Raw genomic sequence first — 16,167 nt, 5'->3', positions numbered from 1 at the left:
AAAATACTCCAGAGGACAACTTGGCATCCTTAGGACATTTTTATGCTCGGGAATCAGGCCAGTTTGGCTATCATGCCTTTATCTGTTCCACATCAGCTCTGTGGCAGCACTGTTAGCTGCTTGTGTGAAACAGGGGTGCCATATGAAAGAGTATTTTGCACTGTTGCAGATAGTAATATCAGTAACTTTACATCCCATGAACATTTTTGTATTTATAATTAATTTTAATATTAGAGACTGCACAAACTATGTTGATCTTAACATCCTCTTGGTGTTTATTTACACAAAGATACAAATTTGAAATGAATTATAGTCATTTTAGAGTTTCTGAATTGTTATTTTAATGTTCTAGGTGCTGTTCAAGTTGTAACATGGAATGAACAGTATCAGAAGTTGACTACCAGTGATCAAAATGGGCTTATCATTGTCTGGATGTTGTATAAAGGTATATTAGGAGAACTGCTTAAAAAAATTATCTTAGTGGTGTGTGTATGTACATTTGTATGTGTGTATGCACACTTGTGTGTATGCATACTTGTGTGTTTATGCACATTTGTGTGTGTATGCACATTTTTGCATGTATGCACACTTGTGTTTATGCACACTTGTGTGTATGCACACTCAAGTGTTTATGCACACTTGTGTTTATGCACATTTGTGAGTGTATATGCACATTTTTGTATGTATGCATACTTGTGTTTATGCACATTTGTGAGTGTATATGCACATTTTTGTATGTATGCACACTTGTGTTTATGCACATTTGTGTGTATGCACACTCATGTGTTTATGCACACTTGTGTTTATGCACATTTGTGTGTGTATGCACACTATATGTGGTTACCTTTGGAGGTCAGAAGAGGGTTTTAGATGTCCTGAAGCTGTTGTGAGCTGCCTGATGTAGGTGTAAGGGACTGAACTCTGGTCATCTTTCTGCAAGAGCAGTGGCGCTCTTATCCACTGAGTCATCTGTCTAGCCTGGAGAGCTGCTCTAAACTTTTTAAAATTACATTTTATATATGTATAGTTTGTGTATGTGGCGGTTGGAGGGCAGTGTGTGGGAACTGGTTCTTCACCAGATGGGACCCAGGACTGAACTGAAGTTGCCAGGGTTGACAGCAAGCAACCCCCTGCACCATCTCGCCAGTTCAGGAGGGCTGCTTTGATCTTTCACAAACATCTCGCCAGTCCAGGAGGGCTGCTTTGATCTTTCACAAACCGGAGTCAGCACAGGGTTTGGGTAGGGAAATAACGTCTCTGAAACAGACCTGTAGCCAGCAAGAAGACTTCATCCTGCTCTTTCGATCTGTGACCCTGTGTTAGGAAAATGAATCAGGTGACTGTTGACGTTACCACAATGAACCGAGACACTTAGAATAGTTTCCATATGAAGTGAGGTTCCCCCCATTTCCAATAGGAATTAATTCCTGTGTGCTCAGCTGGAGTTAGTATTAGATAAAAACACATGTATGAAGACGTCAAAGGCAAGCTTGCCTTTATTGTATTTCCTGTATTGAGCCAGTTAGCTTCTCTTTCTTTTGTGGATTTAATTAATCTCATCTCTGATGAATGACTCACAGCTTCTGCTTCTTGTCTCAGAGAGAACTGGCGGGGAGAGGGGGTTGTTAGGGGAGGAGAGAGGAAGAGAAGGATTAAGTTAGACCCATCTCTATTACTGGAAAAACAACTCAATCCATATTCGTTTTTGAGGCTGGGAAAGGCTTAGTTTAATATGTACAGTCATAAAAAGACTCAGGATACCCCATTTACCAATTATTTTCTTAAAGATTTATTTTTAATTATGTGTATGTGTGTGCACCTTGGGTGGGAGTATGTGCACCTGAGAATACATGTCTGGGGAAGCCAGAGGTCCGGTCCCTCTGCAGTTGGAGTTTACAGGCAGTTGTGAACTATCCAGCATGGGACCTGGGAGCTGAACTTGGATCCCCTAGAAGAGCAGCTATACATGCTCTTTACTGCTGAGCCACCCTCCCATTTACGAATTCTTCATTACAAAAATGTCTGCTTGAACTTTACGAAGTTTGTACACATCTCTCTCTCTCTCTCTCTCTCTCTCTCTCTCTCTCTCTCTCTCTCTCTCTCTCTGTATGTGTATGTGAGTGTGTGTGCACGCACGCACACACACACACACCAGGCATAACAGATTACAATGTCTGTGCAGAGATGAAGGACGGCTTTGAAAGTCAGGTCTCTCCTGCCATGTGAATCCCAGTGACTCAGCCTTGGTGGCAAGAACCTTTACCTGCTGAGCTGTCTCTCTGCAGCCATGTTTAAAATTGCAAAGGCAGGCTTAGAGTTTTAACTAATAGTCTACATGCTCTAATGGGATATGCTTATATTTTTAATCAAAGTTAATTTAATGATTAATCACAGAGAGTTTATGCATACATGCAAAGCAATTGTTGTCATGTTTTTTTTTCTCCCCCTCAGTATCTGAATTGTATCACTCAGTGGGGAAAGTTGAGTTTTCAGAATAATCAGCTATTCTGGCCCTGAAAAAGCAAAAGAAATTTCATTTTCTTAATTGACAAGAAGAAAGAAATTAAAAATAAAACAGGAATATTTGATGTATTTTCTATGGTAATCTTGAAGTAATTAGGAACAATACCCAATCAAACTTTTAATATTGTTTATGGAGGATTTGAAGGCTTTAAAGTTAAATGCGTTAGGTTACAGAAACCTTTAAAATATCTTATCCAACAGTACATTTTTAGACAGGGTGTTACTATATATAGCCCAAGCTAGCTTCAAATTTTTGATCATCTTGCCTCAACCTCCCAAGTTCTGGGATTAATGGTATACACAGCAATGCCCAGAACATAATACCAACTCTTAAGTACCAACTGATAAATGTGGAAGTTTTCTTTTTTCTTTTGGGTTTTCAAGACAGTGTTTCTCTGTTGTGTAACAGTCCTGGCTGTCCTGGAGCTCACTCTGTAGACCAGGCTGGCCTTGAACTCAGAAATTCTCCTGCCTCTGCCTACCACATGCAGAGAGACGTGCGCCACCACACCTGGCCAGCTCACGTGCACGTTTTGACGTGTAGTTTTGTAACTTGTGAACACAGGCTCTTGGTACGAGGAGATGATCAACAACCGCAATAAGTCAGTGGTTCGAAGTATGAGCTGGAATGCTGACGGCCAGAAGATCTGCATTGTGTATGAAGACGGCGCTGTGATAGTCGGCTCAGTAGATGGTAATACGGCCACTGGACTTTGACCAGGGACCAGTATTTACTGATTGTCTTTAAAGATCTAAGTTAATTATCCTTCTGATGGAAGAGTAGACACTAAAGCAGCAACACCCCTCTTAGAATTTGGAACATTAGGAACCACCTTGCAGTTCTAATCACTTTAAGTATTTCTAAGACAAAGACAAATCTATTGTTTCAGTTTCCTGCAGGGGTATTGAAAAACAGGTGAATTAATTTCTCAGTATCACATTATATATGGCCTTCAGTAATTGATCTTCATATTGGTTAGATTATATAGAAATGTAGACTTTAGTTTCAGAGATACAAAATTACAAAAATCTGTATTATCATTTGAACAGAACATGCCATTGTTATGTTTTCTAGTCTTAAGATCCTTTTTTTTTTTTCAAATTATAGTACCTACAGGAAACTGGGCCTTCTGTGAGTCTGCATCTTAGTTTTAATACCAAAAAATTCTTAAGAAATTGTTTTAAAAATAATTTTCACTTATGTATTTGTGTGTGTTTGTTGCAGTCATCCAATGTTACTGAGCCTTGAAAGCAGTACTATAGTTTAGGAATTAATGGCACAGCAGTGAGAAACATCCCTGACCTATATTAGAAGTGATCATGGGAAAACTGGCAGTCACTCATCAGTGATCAGTGCTACAACAGGGAACGTACAGGAACATGTGGAAAGCCACCAAGTGCAGATGGGAGCGATCAGGGATGGATTCCTGGAGGAGGACATGAATGCTGAAGCATTGGGCCCAGGTAGATGAGTAGACTGTCTCAGGGCTAAGGAATAGCTTTGGAGGGGGAAAATAAGGATTTCATACAAGGCACCGAAAGTAGAAGTCTTGGGACAGAGGAGTTCCTAAGCTCCGTGAAGGTAAAGACTGTCAAGAAGAAGGGTGTGGTCCAAAATGACAGGAAAAGTATAGAATAAGACCCATTGTCAGTTGGCTTCAGCAACAGAAAGTCATGGCCTCCATGCAGGAAGCTTCAGTGGAGTTGAAGAACAGAAGGCAGACTGGATGGGACAACTTAAGGGTTGAGAGGACAGTTAGGAAGTGAACCCTTCCATACTCTTATATAAGCAAAAACATGGCCGGGAGGGGTTGGGGGAATAGGGTAGTACTAGAGAGGAGGTTTAGAGTTGAGGGAAGGGCTTTTTGTTTTGATTGTTTTTATTTGAGATGATTAGGAGTTTGATGCACATTTAACAATTTGAAAGAAGGGTTGGAGAGATGAGTTGAAAGGAAAAGAGAGAATGAGGATAAGCTAGAGGGAGCTCTTTTTAAAGCTGGGAAGGGATTGATCGTAGCCCATAGACGGCTCATCTGAGGAGCTGCCTTCTCCGTTATATTGGCACAGCAGACAGGACCAACTTGGGCTCTCTCAGCTCTGGGTGTTTGGGGATGCAAGCGATGAAGAACTGCTTTTGAAGACCTTGTATTTTTTCCTAGAGTCGATGGCTCATTTTGTAATTGAGAATGAGACCCTCCCTGTCTGGAGGCAGATGTGGCAGAAAGTTTGGAACAGCTGCTTTTTAAAAAGTCTCGGTGGTATTTAGCTTCTAGAAGTGCCAATAAATATTAATTGACCAAGTAAATCAAATGGCTGCATGAATCCTGTGAGGAATATGAGAAGTCTTTAGGGAAATCAAGATTCCAAAACAGGGTTGGAGGATCACGGCTCTGAGCTTGCAGTAACCATGGCTCTGTTTTGTTGTAGGGAATAGGATTTGGGGAAAAGACCTGAAGGGTATACAGCTATGCCATGTGACCTGGTCCGCAGATAGTAAAATCTTACTTTTTGGAATGGCAAATGGAGAAATCCACATTTATGATAACCAAGGAAATTTTATAGTAAGTCTCTCTCTCTCCATATATATATATATGTTCACTATTCTATTAGCATACTTTTATATGATTATTTTGTAACATATGTATGCTGTTATGATAGTTACAATGTATAGATTTTTTCTTCAGTTTTAAATTTCTAATCATTAAATAATTTGAAAAGCTAAGAGACAAATCTCAGCTTTTCTTAGGGGTGTGTGGTGCTTTGAATGGGAAAGGCTTGCATAGATTCATCTGTTTGAATGCTTAGTCTCCAAGGAGTGGAACTATTGGGGAAGGACTAGGAGGCGTGGCCTTGTGGAAGGAGGTGTGTCACTGGGGGTGGGCTTCATGGTTTTCAAAGCCTGTGCCAGGCCTGGTGCCTGGGGATCAGGATGTAAAGCTCTTAGTTGCTGCTCCAGTGTGACACCTGTCTGTCTCCTGCCAGATGATCATGGACTAACCATCTGAAACTATAAAAAATGCTTTCTTTTATAACTTTCCTTGGTCGTGGTGTCCCTTCATAGCAGTAGAACAGTGGGCAAGTTACTAATGTTTTGAGAGAGGGTCTTATGTGGATCAGGTTGGAATTTGTTGCATAGCTAATTTTGGATTCTCTGGCCGCTACCTCCTAGTTCTTGGGTTTTTAGGGGTGCAGGTGCACTTCCACCATGTTCAGTCTTTTGCAGGCATTGGATCCAACACAAGGCTTCTTGAATGGTTGGCAGGCATTCTACTAAGCTACATTCCCAGTCCAAGTATAGTTCCCTTAAGATGACTTAATGTAGCAGAGTGTAACTCTTAGTGCTGATTTCCATCAATGACAATGCATTGAAGCTAAAGGATAATGAGTAGGATAATATGTTGTGAAGGTTTAAGTCTTCTGGTGTCTCAATCAAATTTTATATTCAGGATACCCAAGATATTTTTGTAGCAACTAGAGCTTGTTTGTGAAAAGAATGATCACTGATTTACTACATAAGGCAGAAAAATCAATTTATAGGAAGAAGGTAGAATCAAGTAGCATTATGGTTAGTGTTTATTGTCAACCTGGTGTGATCTAGAGTCACCTGGGAGACAAAGCTCAGCACATTCTGGAAAGGGATCGTGGGGATTGAGGCTAGCCTCTAAGGGTGTCTCTGAGAGATTGGTTATGTTCATTAATGTGGGATGGACCATTCTCTGTCCTGGCTTCCATCCCTCTCTGCTCCCTGCCTGTAGACTATAGATCCTTGGAGTTTCTTCTGCCTTTACTTCCCTGATGTGATGAACTGTACCCTTGAATTGTGAGCTAAAAGGAGCCCCTTCCCTTAAAGCTGCTGTCAGGGTATTGTATCACAGCTGGAAAGGAAACAGTGAGCTTGGGGAGCGTTGTCTGGAGATAGGTCTGGCTTTGAGAGGTTTAACCGGAGTCTTGTTTGTAGGAAGAATTACATCCCACACTCCACTTCCTCTTGAAAGTAAACTTACTTAATTTCCTTCTTTTCTTTTCTCCTTCCCTCCTCCCTGCCTCCCTCTCTTTTTTCTCCCCCCTCCCTCACTTATTCTCTCCTTCCTTCCTTTCTTTCATTTTTTTTATACATGATCTTACATAGCCCATGCTGGCTTTGAACTCATGATCTTCTACTGTCCTTTGATTTGAGTTTCATTAAAAACTCTGAGTGTAGGGTTTTGTTTGTCTCCTATATTATTGAGGTTGTACTTGTGCTTGCTATGTATCCCAGGCTGGCATCAAACTTGAGATCTTCCTGCCTCAGTCTCTGGAATGCTGGAAGAGCAAGCATGCACCACCACACTCATCTTTGTGTGTTTTTGTCCTTATTTTATACATGGGGAGTGTCGGGGGTGGGGAAAAGGAAAGTCAGATGAGTGGTTTATCTAGGTTTGGTGACACAGTAGAGTCATGAAGCTTCCTTATTGCAAGCCTTATTTTCATGGTTCTTCCTTCAGTACTTGTGATTAAGCCTAAGCCAACCGCTTCTACCTAGATGAAAATGAAACTGAATTGCTTGGTGAATGTCACTGGAGCGATCAGCATCGCTGGGATTCATTGGTACCATGGTACAGAAGGCTATGTGGAGCCAGATTGCCCATGCCTGGCAATTTGTTTTGACAATGGGAGATGCCAAATAATGAGACACGAGAATGACCAAAGTAAGTAATCTTTTTTTCTTAAGTTGCAGAAGTTTAAAAATATTTTAAAAATTACCCTTAAGGTTGTAAGGTTCTCTAGATGAAGTTGTGACCACAGTTGCCACATTTGTCCTTTAATTAATTAATTTGTTTTTGACTAGACCCGATTTTGATTGATACGGGCATGTATGTGGTTGGTATCCAGTGGAACCACATTGGCAGTGTGCTAGCTGTGGCGGGCTCTCAGAAAGTAGTCACTCAGGACAAGGATGTCAACATCGTGCAGTTTTACACGCCATTTGGTGAGGTAAACATATTTCAGACTTACCCTCCTGTTTAAAGCAGGCGCTCCAGTAAGTGGGGATGAACACAAAGTACAGCTCGCTATGCGTCCTCTAGGGACATTTGAGTCTCCAGATGTCAATAAGTCCTTATTATAGTCACCATCTTATCATTTGTGTGTTTAGAAATCTAAATGTAATTGCCATGTAAGAGCTATTTAGGACATTTTCTCTGTGATCCAAATGAATTTCTCTTTCTATTCATTGACTTGATTAGTATTTTAGTGTAATACACTTACTTTAGGTTCATATTTCTGGGTTTTAATATACTTTAAATGTCTTTGGATAGTAAACATATATCTGCCTGTCCTTCTAAATTTCTCATAGTTTTAGTTTGTTGCAAAGTAATTTTTTTTTGAGACAGGGTTTCTCTGGGTAGCCCTGGTTGTCCTGGAACTTTTATGTAGACCAGGCCGGTCTCAAACAGAGATCCACCTGCCTCTGCCTTCTGAGTGCTAGGATAAAGGTGTGTGCTACCACCTCTGGCATGATATTTTATTTGTAAAAACCTTATAGTAATAATGGGTCATAAATGATAGACATATATATATTCATAAATACATATTATCCTTCTCAGTGGTGTTATTAATACATTTAATGTTTAGAATTTTCTGGAGTAGCATTGGCATGCTCCAATAGTAATTTGTTCACTATAATACTTTGCATTTCATTTTCCCCCAGCATCTAGGTACTTTGAAAGTTCCAGGAAAGCAGATGTGTTCACTGTCTTGGGAAGGAGGTGGACTGAAGATTGCTCTGGCTGTTGACTCCTTTATATATTTTGCAAATATCCGACCTGATTATAAGGTATTTAAAGATGTTATAAAACTTTTTTTTTAAAAAACTAGACCTGTTGCAGCTTTTAAAGCAAGAAACTGATAGAAAAGGGACTTTTGTGCATGACCTGCTTTAAATGAGTGAATAGCAACATTTCCTGAATACCATGGATAGTTAAAACAGCTTTAAGATGGACTGGAGAGATGGCTCAGAGGTTAAGAGCACTGGTTGTTCTTCCAGAGGTCCTGAGTTCAATTCCCAGCAACCACATGGCAGCTCACAACCATCTGTAATGATATCTGGTGCCCTCTTACAGCCTGGAGGGATGCATGCAGACAGTATGCTATATACATAATAAAAAATAAATCTTTTTAAAAAATGGCTTTAAGAGTCAAGGTATCAGTTGGAAGTAGGTAGCCACTCGTGGTATCAATCAAAGGACTTGCTCCAGGGTATGGCTGAGATGAAAGGGAACAGTGAAGGAGATAAAGCAGGCAGCAGGACTTAACAGACCCAGATGGCATCTCCAGCCATGGCTCAAGGATCAAGGTAGGGGAATTGTGTTCCTGGAATTCATGAGCCACGCCATTGCTGCCGGACAGGGATTGGGGAATCAACATCCCTCCTCTTGGTGCTTTCTGTTGGTCACCCCAAAGGAACTTTACATCAAGGGAGCCCATATAACAGATTTTACAGAAGTCGCTCTCCATGCTTTCAGAAGAGTGAAGGGCAGAGTGGATCACCAGAGAAAGTGAGATAAACAGTACATTGTCTAAAAAAAGCTTGGGATAATTTATTTTTCACAAAAACCAAAAAAAAAAAAGACCCTGGGGTTTGATCACAGTGTGGTGTAATGCAGCACAGCACAACACAGCACACACTGCACACAGCACACACTGCATACAGCACACACTGCAGCACAGCACACACTGAACACAGCACACTGCAGCACAGCACACACTGAACACAGCACACTGCAGCACAGCACACACTGCACACAGCACAGCACACACTGCACACAGCACACACTGCACACAGCACACACTGCAGCACAGCACACACCGCACACAGCACATACTACAGCACACACTGCACACAGCACACACTGCACACAGCACACACTGCATACAGCACACACTGCAGCACAGCACACACTGAACACAGCACACTGCAGCACAGCACACACTGCACACAGCACAGCACACACTGCACACAGCACACACTGCACACAGCACACACTGCAGCACAGCACACACCGCACACAGCACATACTACAGCACACACTGCACACAGCACACACTGCAGTGCAGCACACTGCACACAGCACACACTGCACACACTGCAGTACAGCACACACTGCAGCAAGCACAGCACATACTGCAGCAAGCACAGCACACACTGCATCACAGCACACACTGCATCACAGCACACACTGCACACAGCACACACTGCACACAGCACACACCGCACACAGCACATACTACAGCACACACTGCACACAACACACACTGCAGTGCAGCACACACTGCACACAGCACACACTGCACACACTGCAGTACAGCACACACTGCAGCAAGCACAGCACACACTGCATCACAGCACACACTGCATCACAGCACACACTGCATCACAGCACACACTGCAGTGCAGCACACACTGCATCACAGCACACACTGCAGCAAGCACAGCACACACTGCACACAGCACACACTGCACACAGCACACACTGCAGCACAGCACACTGCACACAGCACACACTGTACACAGCACATACTGCAGCACACACTGCACACAGCACACACTGCAGCAAGCACAGCACACACTGCAACAAGCACAGCACACACTGCAGCACAGCACACACTGCAGCACAGCACACACTGCAGCACAGCACATACTGCACAAGCACACACTGTACACAGCACACACTGTACACAGCACACACTGCAGCACACACTGCACACATCACACTGTACACAGCACACACTGTAGCACACACTGCACACAGCACACACTGCAGCACAGCACACACTGCAGCACAGCACACACTGCAGCACAGCACACACTGCACACAGCACACACTACACAGCACACACTGCAGCACACACTGTACACAGCACACACTGCAGCAAGCACAGCACACACTGCAGCACAGCACACACTGCACACAGCACACACTGCACACAGCACACACTGCTGCACACACTGCATCCCAGCACACACTGCAGCAAGCACAGCACACACTGCAGCACAGCACACACTGTACCCAGCACACACTGCACACAGCACACACTGCAGCACAGCACACACTGCACACAGCACACACTACACAGCACACACTGCAGCAAGCACAGCACACACTGCAGCAAGCACAGCACACACTGCACACAGCACACACTGCACACAGCACACACTGCAGCACAGCACACACTGCACACAGCACACACTACACAGCACACACTGCAGCAAGCACAGCACACACTGCAGCAAGCACAGCACACACTGCACACAGCACACACTGCACATAGCACATACTGCAGCACAGCACACACAGCACACACTGCAGTACAGCACACACTGCACACAGCACACACTGCACACAGCACACACTGCAGCACAGCACACACTGCAGCACACAGCACACACTGCAGCAAGCACAGCACACACTGCAGCAAGCACAGCACACACTGCAGCACAGCACACACTGCATCAAGTACAGCACACACTGCACACAGCACACACTGCCACACAGCACATACTGCCACACAGCACACACTGCACACACTGCAGTACAGCACACACTGCACACAGCACACACTGCAGCAAGCACAGCACACACTGCAGCAAGCACAGCACACACTGCACACAGCACACACAGCACACAGCACACAGCAGCACACAGCACACACTGCAGCACAGCACACACTGCACACACTGCAGTACAGCATACACTGCACACAGCACACATTGCAGCACACACTGTACACAGCACACACTGCAGCAAACACTGCACACAGCACACACTGCAGTACAGCACACACTGCAGCACAGCACACACTGCAGCACAGCACAGCACACACTGCACACAGCACACACTGCACACAGCACACACTGCAGCACAGCACACACTGCAGCACAGCACAGCACACACTGCACACAACACACACTGCAGCACGGCACACACTGCACACAACACAGCACAGCAGAGGGGGAGAGGAGTCGGGTCTCATGTATTTAATTTTTAAAAGTCAAAACACCTTGGAGAAATGGCTGATTCTAGAACTAGGATAGAGAAAATGTGAGATATGCATGGAGGCAATAAGGAAGTGCTCTAACATAAAGGGATGACAGCATGGCAGACAGCCCACTATGGCTTACAGTGACCGGGGGCTGGACTGCTGGCCCGTGTATGTAAGGAACAAAAAGAAAAAATGTAGCAGTCTATTATAGCCCAGGTTATACAAGAAGAGCCTGTGAATTGATATGCATATATATTATTTGAGTAAAGTAAATGGAAAGAAATCAAATTTTCTTATAGAAGTTTTCCATATTATTTACTCTCTTAGAGGTAGAGTCTCCCATTCTTCTAGCTTAGAAAAGGAAAAAGAAGGGTGCTCTTCAGTGACAAAGTCTGGCAAATCCCTCTGGCCAAGTGGTGAGGACTTACATCCTCATTGATGTCATGTGGCGATCATAAGCCCTTCATATGACATGAGAGGAGCACTCACTCACTTCAGTAGTGGTCTTCCTACAAACCAGTAGCAATGTAAAAGTGTGAGAAAAATACCAGACAGACCCAAACTGAGGGACATTGATTTCTGCCAAGATCATCAAATACAGGGACCCGAGAAACTGGCATAGCTCAAGGGAGCCCAAGGAGATGTGACAGCGGAATATAATGTAGACACCGTGAGATTCTGGGATCTCAAAGGACATTAGGGAAAAGCTAACGAACAGTGTGGAGTCTAGTGATGCCGGGTTCTTAGCTGTGGCAAATGTGTCACAGTCGTGTGTAATGCTGATGACAGGGAAGATGGATGAAGGATGTTTGGGAGCTTTATTTCTTTACGTTTTGTAAACCTAAAGTTTTTTAAAAGTTGAAGTTGATGTTAGTAAGTGGTAGGAAGAGTCTACATGACTGAGCTTTTAATATCACAAGCATGGTGTTGATGATGAGTATGATGTATAAGAACACAGATGAATGTTCTAGCACATTGGACAGAGGGAAATCTGTGTGTGCACACCTTCTGTTCTCACTGGGAACTTCCGGGTCGATGTTCAATGATTATGACTCAGGAAGTTGGCCAGGCGTTGGTGTGGTGTATGCCTTTAATCCCAGTACTTTGGAGGCAGGGGCAGGTGGATCTCTGTGAGTTTGAGGCCAGCCTGGTCTGCAAAGCGAGTTCCAGGGGCGCTTCGGGATTTTGTTTTGGGTAAAGAATGTAGAAAGATTTGACTATAAAAGCATTCTGTAAGATACATGGACAGGGAAAAGACAAAATACCTACTTTTTGAGTTTTGCTTGGAGACTCAGAATTCAAACCCTTGATAGCAGCTGATCACTTTCTGGGCCCATTCCCCAAAGCATGGATTAACTATTGAAAATTTTTAGCACTGAGGCTTAACATTTACAAATTAAGGAAAGGTAAACAAGCTAAGCTTATTTTTGTAGAACATTCTTTAAAATGTCTTTTGTTATGACTTTAGTTTTTTTTTGATAATAAGGATTTATTTTTGGGTCCTGATATAGCATTAGTTCTAAAGTATAATTAAAATAATGTGACTTTTCCCTTCCAAACCTAATAGTTTATCTTCCTTTTTCTTTCCTCCTCTCTTCTATTCCTTCCCTATCTCCGTTCCTAGTGGGGCTATTGTTCAAACACTGTGGTTTATGCGTATACCAGACCCGATCGTCCTGAGTACTGTGTTGTCTTTTGGGACACAAAAAACAATGAGAAATACGTTAAATATGTGAAGAGTCTCATTTCCATCACCACTTGTGGCGATTTCTGCATTTTGGCTACGAAAGCTGATGAAAATCACCCTCAGGTAGGGACTCCTTGGTATCGTAAGATGCAGATGAGTTAGCAGTGAGCAGAGCTGGGCCCTAGTTGCCTGCCTTCTCAAGCACGGACACTGGCAAGGATACATTGGCTCTCTAGACCATGTCTGTCTGAATCTGTTTTGGAAAACTGGCTTCATGTTTCTATATTCTCTGACTTTTCCCCCTACCAGTCAGGCATTGGCAGTTCATGCTAACGGCTTCCATACTGAAGCTTTTGCCTTGGAAATATGTCACAAGTGAAAAATGAATATTCACATGTCTAGCAGAAATACTGATGAAATTACAAAAGAGTTTGGGTAGCTTTTGACTTTGATCAATCTATTTTCAGTTAGAGATATAATGCCCTAAAAACTAAATCTCATAGCATAAAATGAAGAATATAAATAATGTGTTTTTGTAGAGTATGCCAACAATTTGAGAATTTTCAAAACGATGTATTTGAAGAGAAGTCTATCAGTGTCTTTGGCTGGGTTATGGTTTAAAAGTACAGAGATTTTGTTAAAGGTAATTATTTGGGCAGCCCCATTAGTCTTTGTTTTCTCCTGAAACACACTAAAACAGCAGTATTAATATTTTCAAACAAGTCACAGGCCCATAGGGGTTGGAAAAGATAGATCATAGTAGCCAAGTATGGAGGTGGGAGAGTAAATGGCCTCAGGAGATTAATGGACCCAAGGATAGCATTTGTGGAGTGTGGCTAGAAGCAATTGGTATAGGATGCTGAAGAAGCCTAGGACTTGGGGTGCCTGGCTGGGTAAAGACAATCTGGGAATATTAGAGATGATGCAAGAAACAAAACCTCCCCAAACCAAAAAAAAGACATAGTAACAAGCAAGTTTCCAGGTCTCCTTCTCTAGGCAGAGCGTGTGGTCTTGTTGCCATTTACCAAGAGTAAGTTTTGGTGGCCAAGTGAGACCAAAGTGAAAATAAGGGCTGGAGAGAAGGTTCAGTGGTTAAGAACACTGTATGTTATTTTCAGGGACCTCAATTTGATTCTCAGCACCCATGTAGTAGTTCACAGTTTGTAATTCGAGTTCTGGGAGATTCAGTGCCCTCATCTGGCCTCCCTGGGTACTGCACACATGTAATGCACAGACATATATGCAGGCAAAGTATCCATATCCACAAAATAAATAAATAAATAGCTAAATATGAATACGTGCAAAATGCATATAAAACAACAATTGACGAAGATAAAAGCCAGGAATTTGAAAGCAAGTAAAGAGGGATATATGGGAAGGTTTAGAGGGAAGGGAGAAATGGTATTAGTATAGTCATCTAAAAACAATAAATACAAACCTATAAAACCATAGCGGTCATGGAAATATCTCTTTACATTACTGGTTGAGAGTGTTTGTGCTCAGTGCTACATCACACTTGTGGGAGCCAGAGGGCCAGTTTCAGGAGTTTGTTCTCTTCTCCCCTCACATAGGTTTAATGGACGGGACTCAGGCCATCAGGCTGGGCAGAAGCCATTTCACTTGCTGCGCCATCTTACAAGCTACAAAAGAATTTTCTGTGCTGAAGCCCTTGGCATGGCTGATGGGGACAGCCTGCTGAAAATCAGGGTGTTAGCATTTGGCCTCCAAGCACTCCCCTCCTAGTCCCACCATGCTCTGCTGCTTATTCCCAGGGCACAGGTAGCTGGGCTTCCAGCTTTGAGGTTACAGGCTGGGAGTCTTTCCTGGGCGGCCCCATTAGCTCAGGAAAGAGGACCACATACAGATTGAGAATCTCTTAAATAGGCCTGCCCAATCGCCTAACAGTAACCTCATGGTCGGTGAGGCCCACTGATGGTGAAGTAGGTACCACATAGACTTTTAGCATCCAACTCCTAAATATAGCAGATGGGAAGACAACACAGAGACATTGGGGTGATGCCCAAGGGAGCAAGAGATTCTAAGTATAAATGAAAGTAGAGAAGAATTTGGAGGGAGCAAAGAGTAGGAGTGGGACAGTTCAGCTCATGGGTTTTTGTTGCTCTTTTTTGTTTTTGCTATTTTTGTTTTGTGAGACAGGATCTCTTTATGCAGCCCTGGCTGTCCTGGAACTCAGTATCTAGACCAGGCTGGCCTTGAACTCACAGAGATACTCCTGCTTCTGCCTTCTGAGTGCTGGAATTAAAGGCACATGCCATCATGTCCAGCCCTAATTTATTTATTTATTTATTTGTTTGTTTGCATGTGTGTCTGCTTGTCTTTGCAGCACATGAATGCAGGTGCCCACAGAGTCCAGAAGAGGTGTCAGAACCCCTGGAACTGGATGGGAACTGGGAACTGGGAACTGGATGGGTTCTGGGAACTGAATCCTGGTTCTCTGCAAGAGCAATAAATGCTCCTAATCATTTAGCCATCACTCTTGCCTAGGGAGACCAATTCAAAAGCTCCGTTGTCTCATGAGAACAGTCATTGGTATCCTTACACAGTTCAAAGACTTCTACCCATAAAATAAGAAAAAGATAGCATAGCGAAGGAGAGATACGGAAATTACAAAGATGATAATCACATTGAAGGTTTGCCAAGATGGTTGAAAAATAAAGCAAAAGAAACACCAAAGAAGCAAACAGACAAGGAAATGGAAAAAAGTGAGAATGCCATGAATGTTTAACATCTGAATAATAGTACTAACAAGAGTGAACAGGCGCCGGGCAGTGGTGGCGCACGCCTTTAATCCCAGAACTCAGGAGGCAGAGGCAGGCGGATCTCTGTGAGTTCGAGGCCAGGCTGGACTGACAGCCTCCAAAACAATACAGAGAAACACTGTCTTGTAAAAAAAAAAAAAAGAGTGAACAGGCAAA

General features: G+C 43.1%; 1 protein-coding gene across 2 annotated transcripts in view; it reads left to right on the top strand.

The window, feature by feature from the left end:
* Wdr35 (WD repeat domain 35) overlaps nucleotides 1–16,167 on the top strand; it is a 55,502-nt gene that overhangs the window by 5,733 nt on the left and 33,602 nt on the right. For both annotated transcript variants that reach the window (XM_005079066.4, XM_005079065.4), the window contains exons 4-10: nucleotides 353–445; nucleotides 3,089–3,217; nucleotides 4,951–5,084; nucleotides 7,046–7,211; nucleotides 7,352–7,497; nucleotides 8,213–8,338; nucleotides 13,169–13,354. In XM_005079066.4, the coding sequence (XP_005079123.1) occupies nucleotides 353–445; nucleotides 3,089–3,217; nucleotides 4,951–5,084; nucleotides 7,046–7,211; nucleotides 7,352–7,497; nucleotides 8,213–8,338; nucleotides 13,169–13,354 (980 nt within the window). The remainder of the gene's footprint in view (nucleotides 1–352; nucleotides 446–3,088; nucleotides 3,218–4,950; nucleotides 5,085–7,045; nucleotides 7,212–7,351; nucleotides 7,498–8,212; nucleotides 8,339–13,168; nucleotides 13,355–16,167) is intronic.

This window comes from Mesocricetus auratus, unplaced genomic scaffold (genome assembly GCF_017639785.1).
Source record: "Mesocricetus auratus isolate SY011 unplaced genomic scaffold, BCM_Maur_2.0 Super-Scaffold_100024, whole genome shotgun sequence".
In the NCBI taxonomy this organism is placed as follows: domain Eukaryota; kingdom Metazoa; phylum Chordata; class Mammalia; order Rodentia; family Cricetidae; genus Mesocricetus; species Mesocricetus auratus.
The sequence above is the reverse complement of the archived record's forward strand: the minus strand, read 5'-3'. Positions and strand labels throughout refer to the sequence as shown.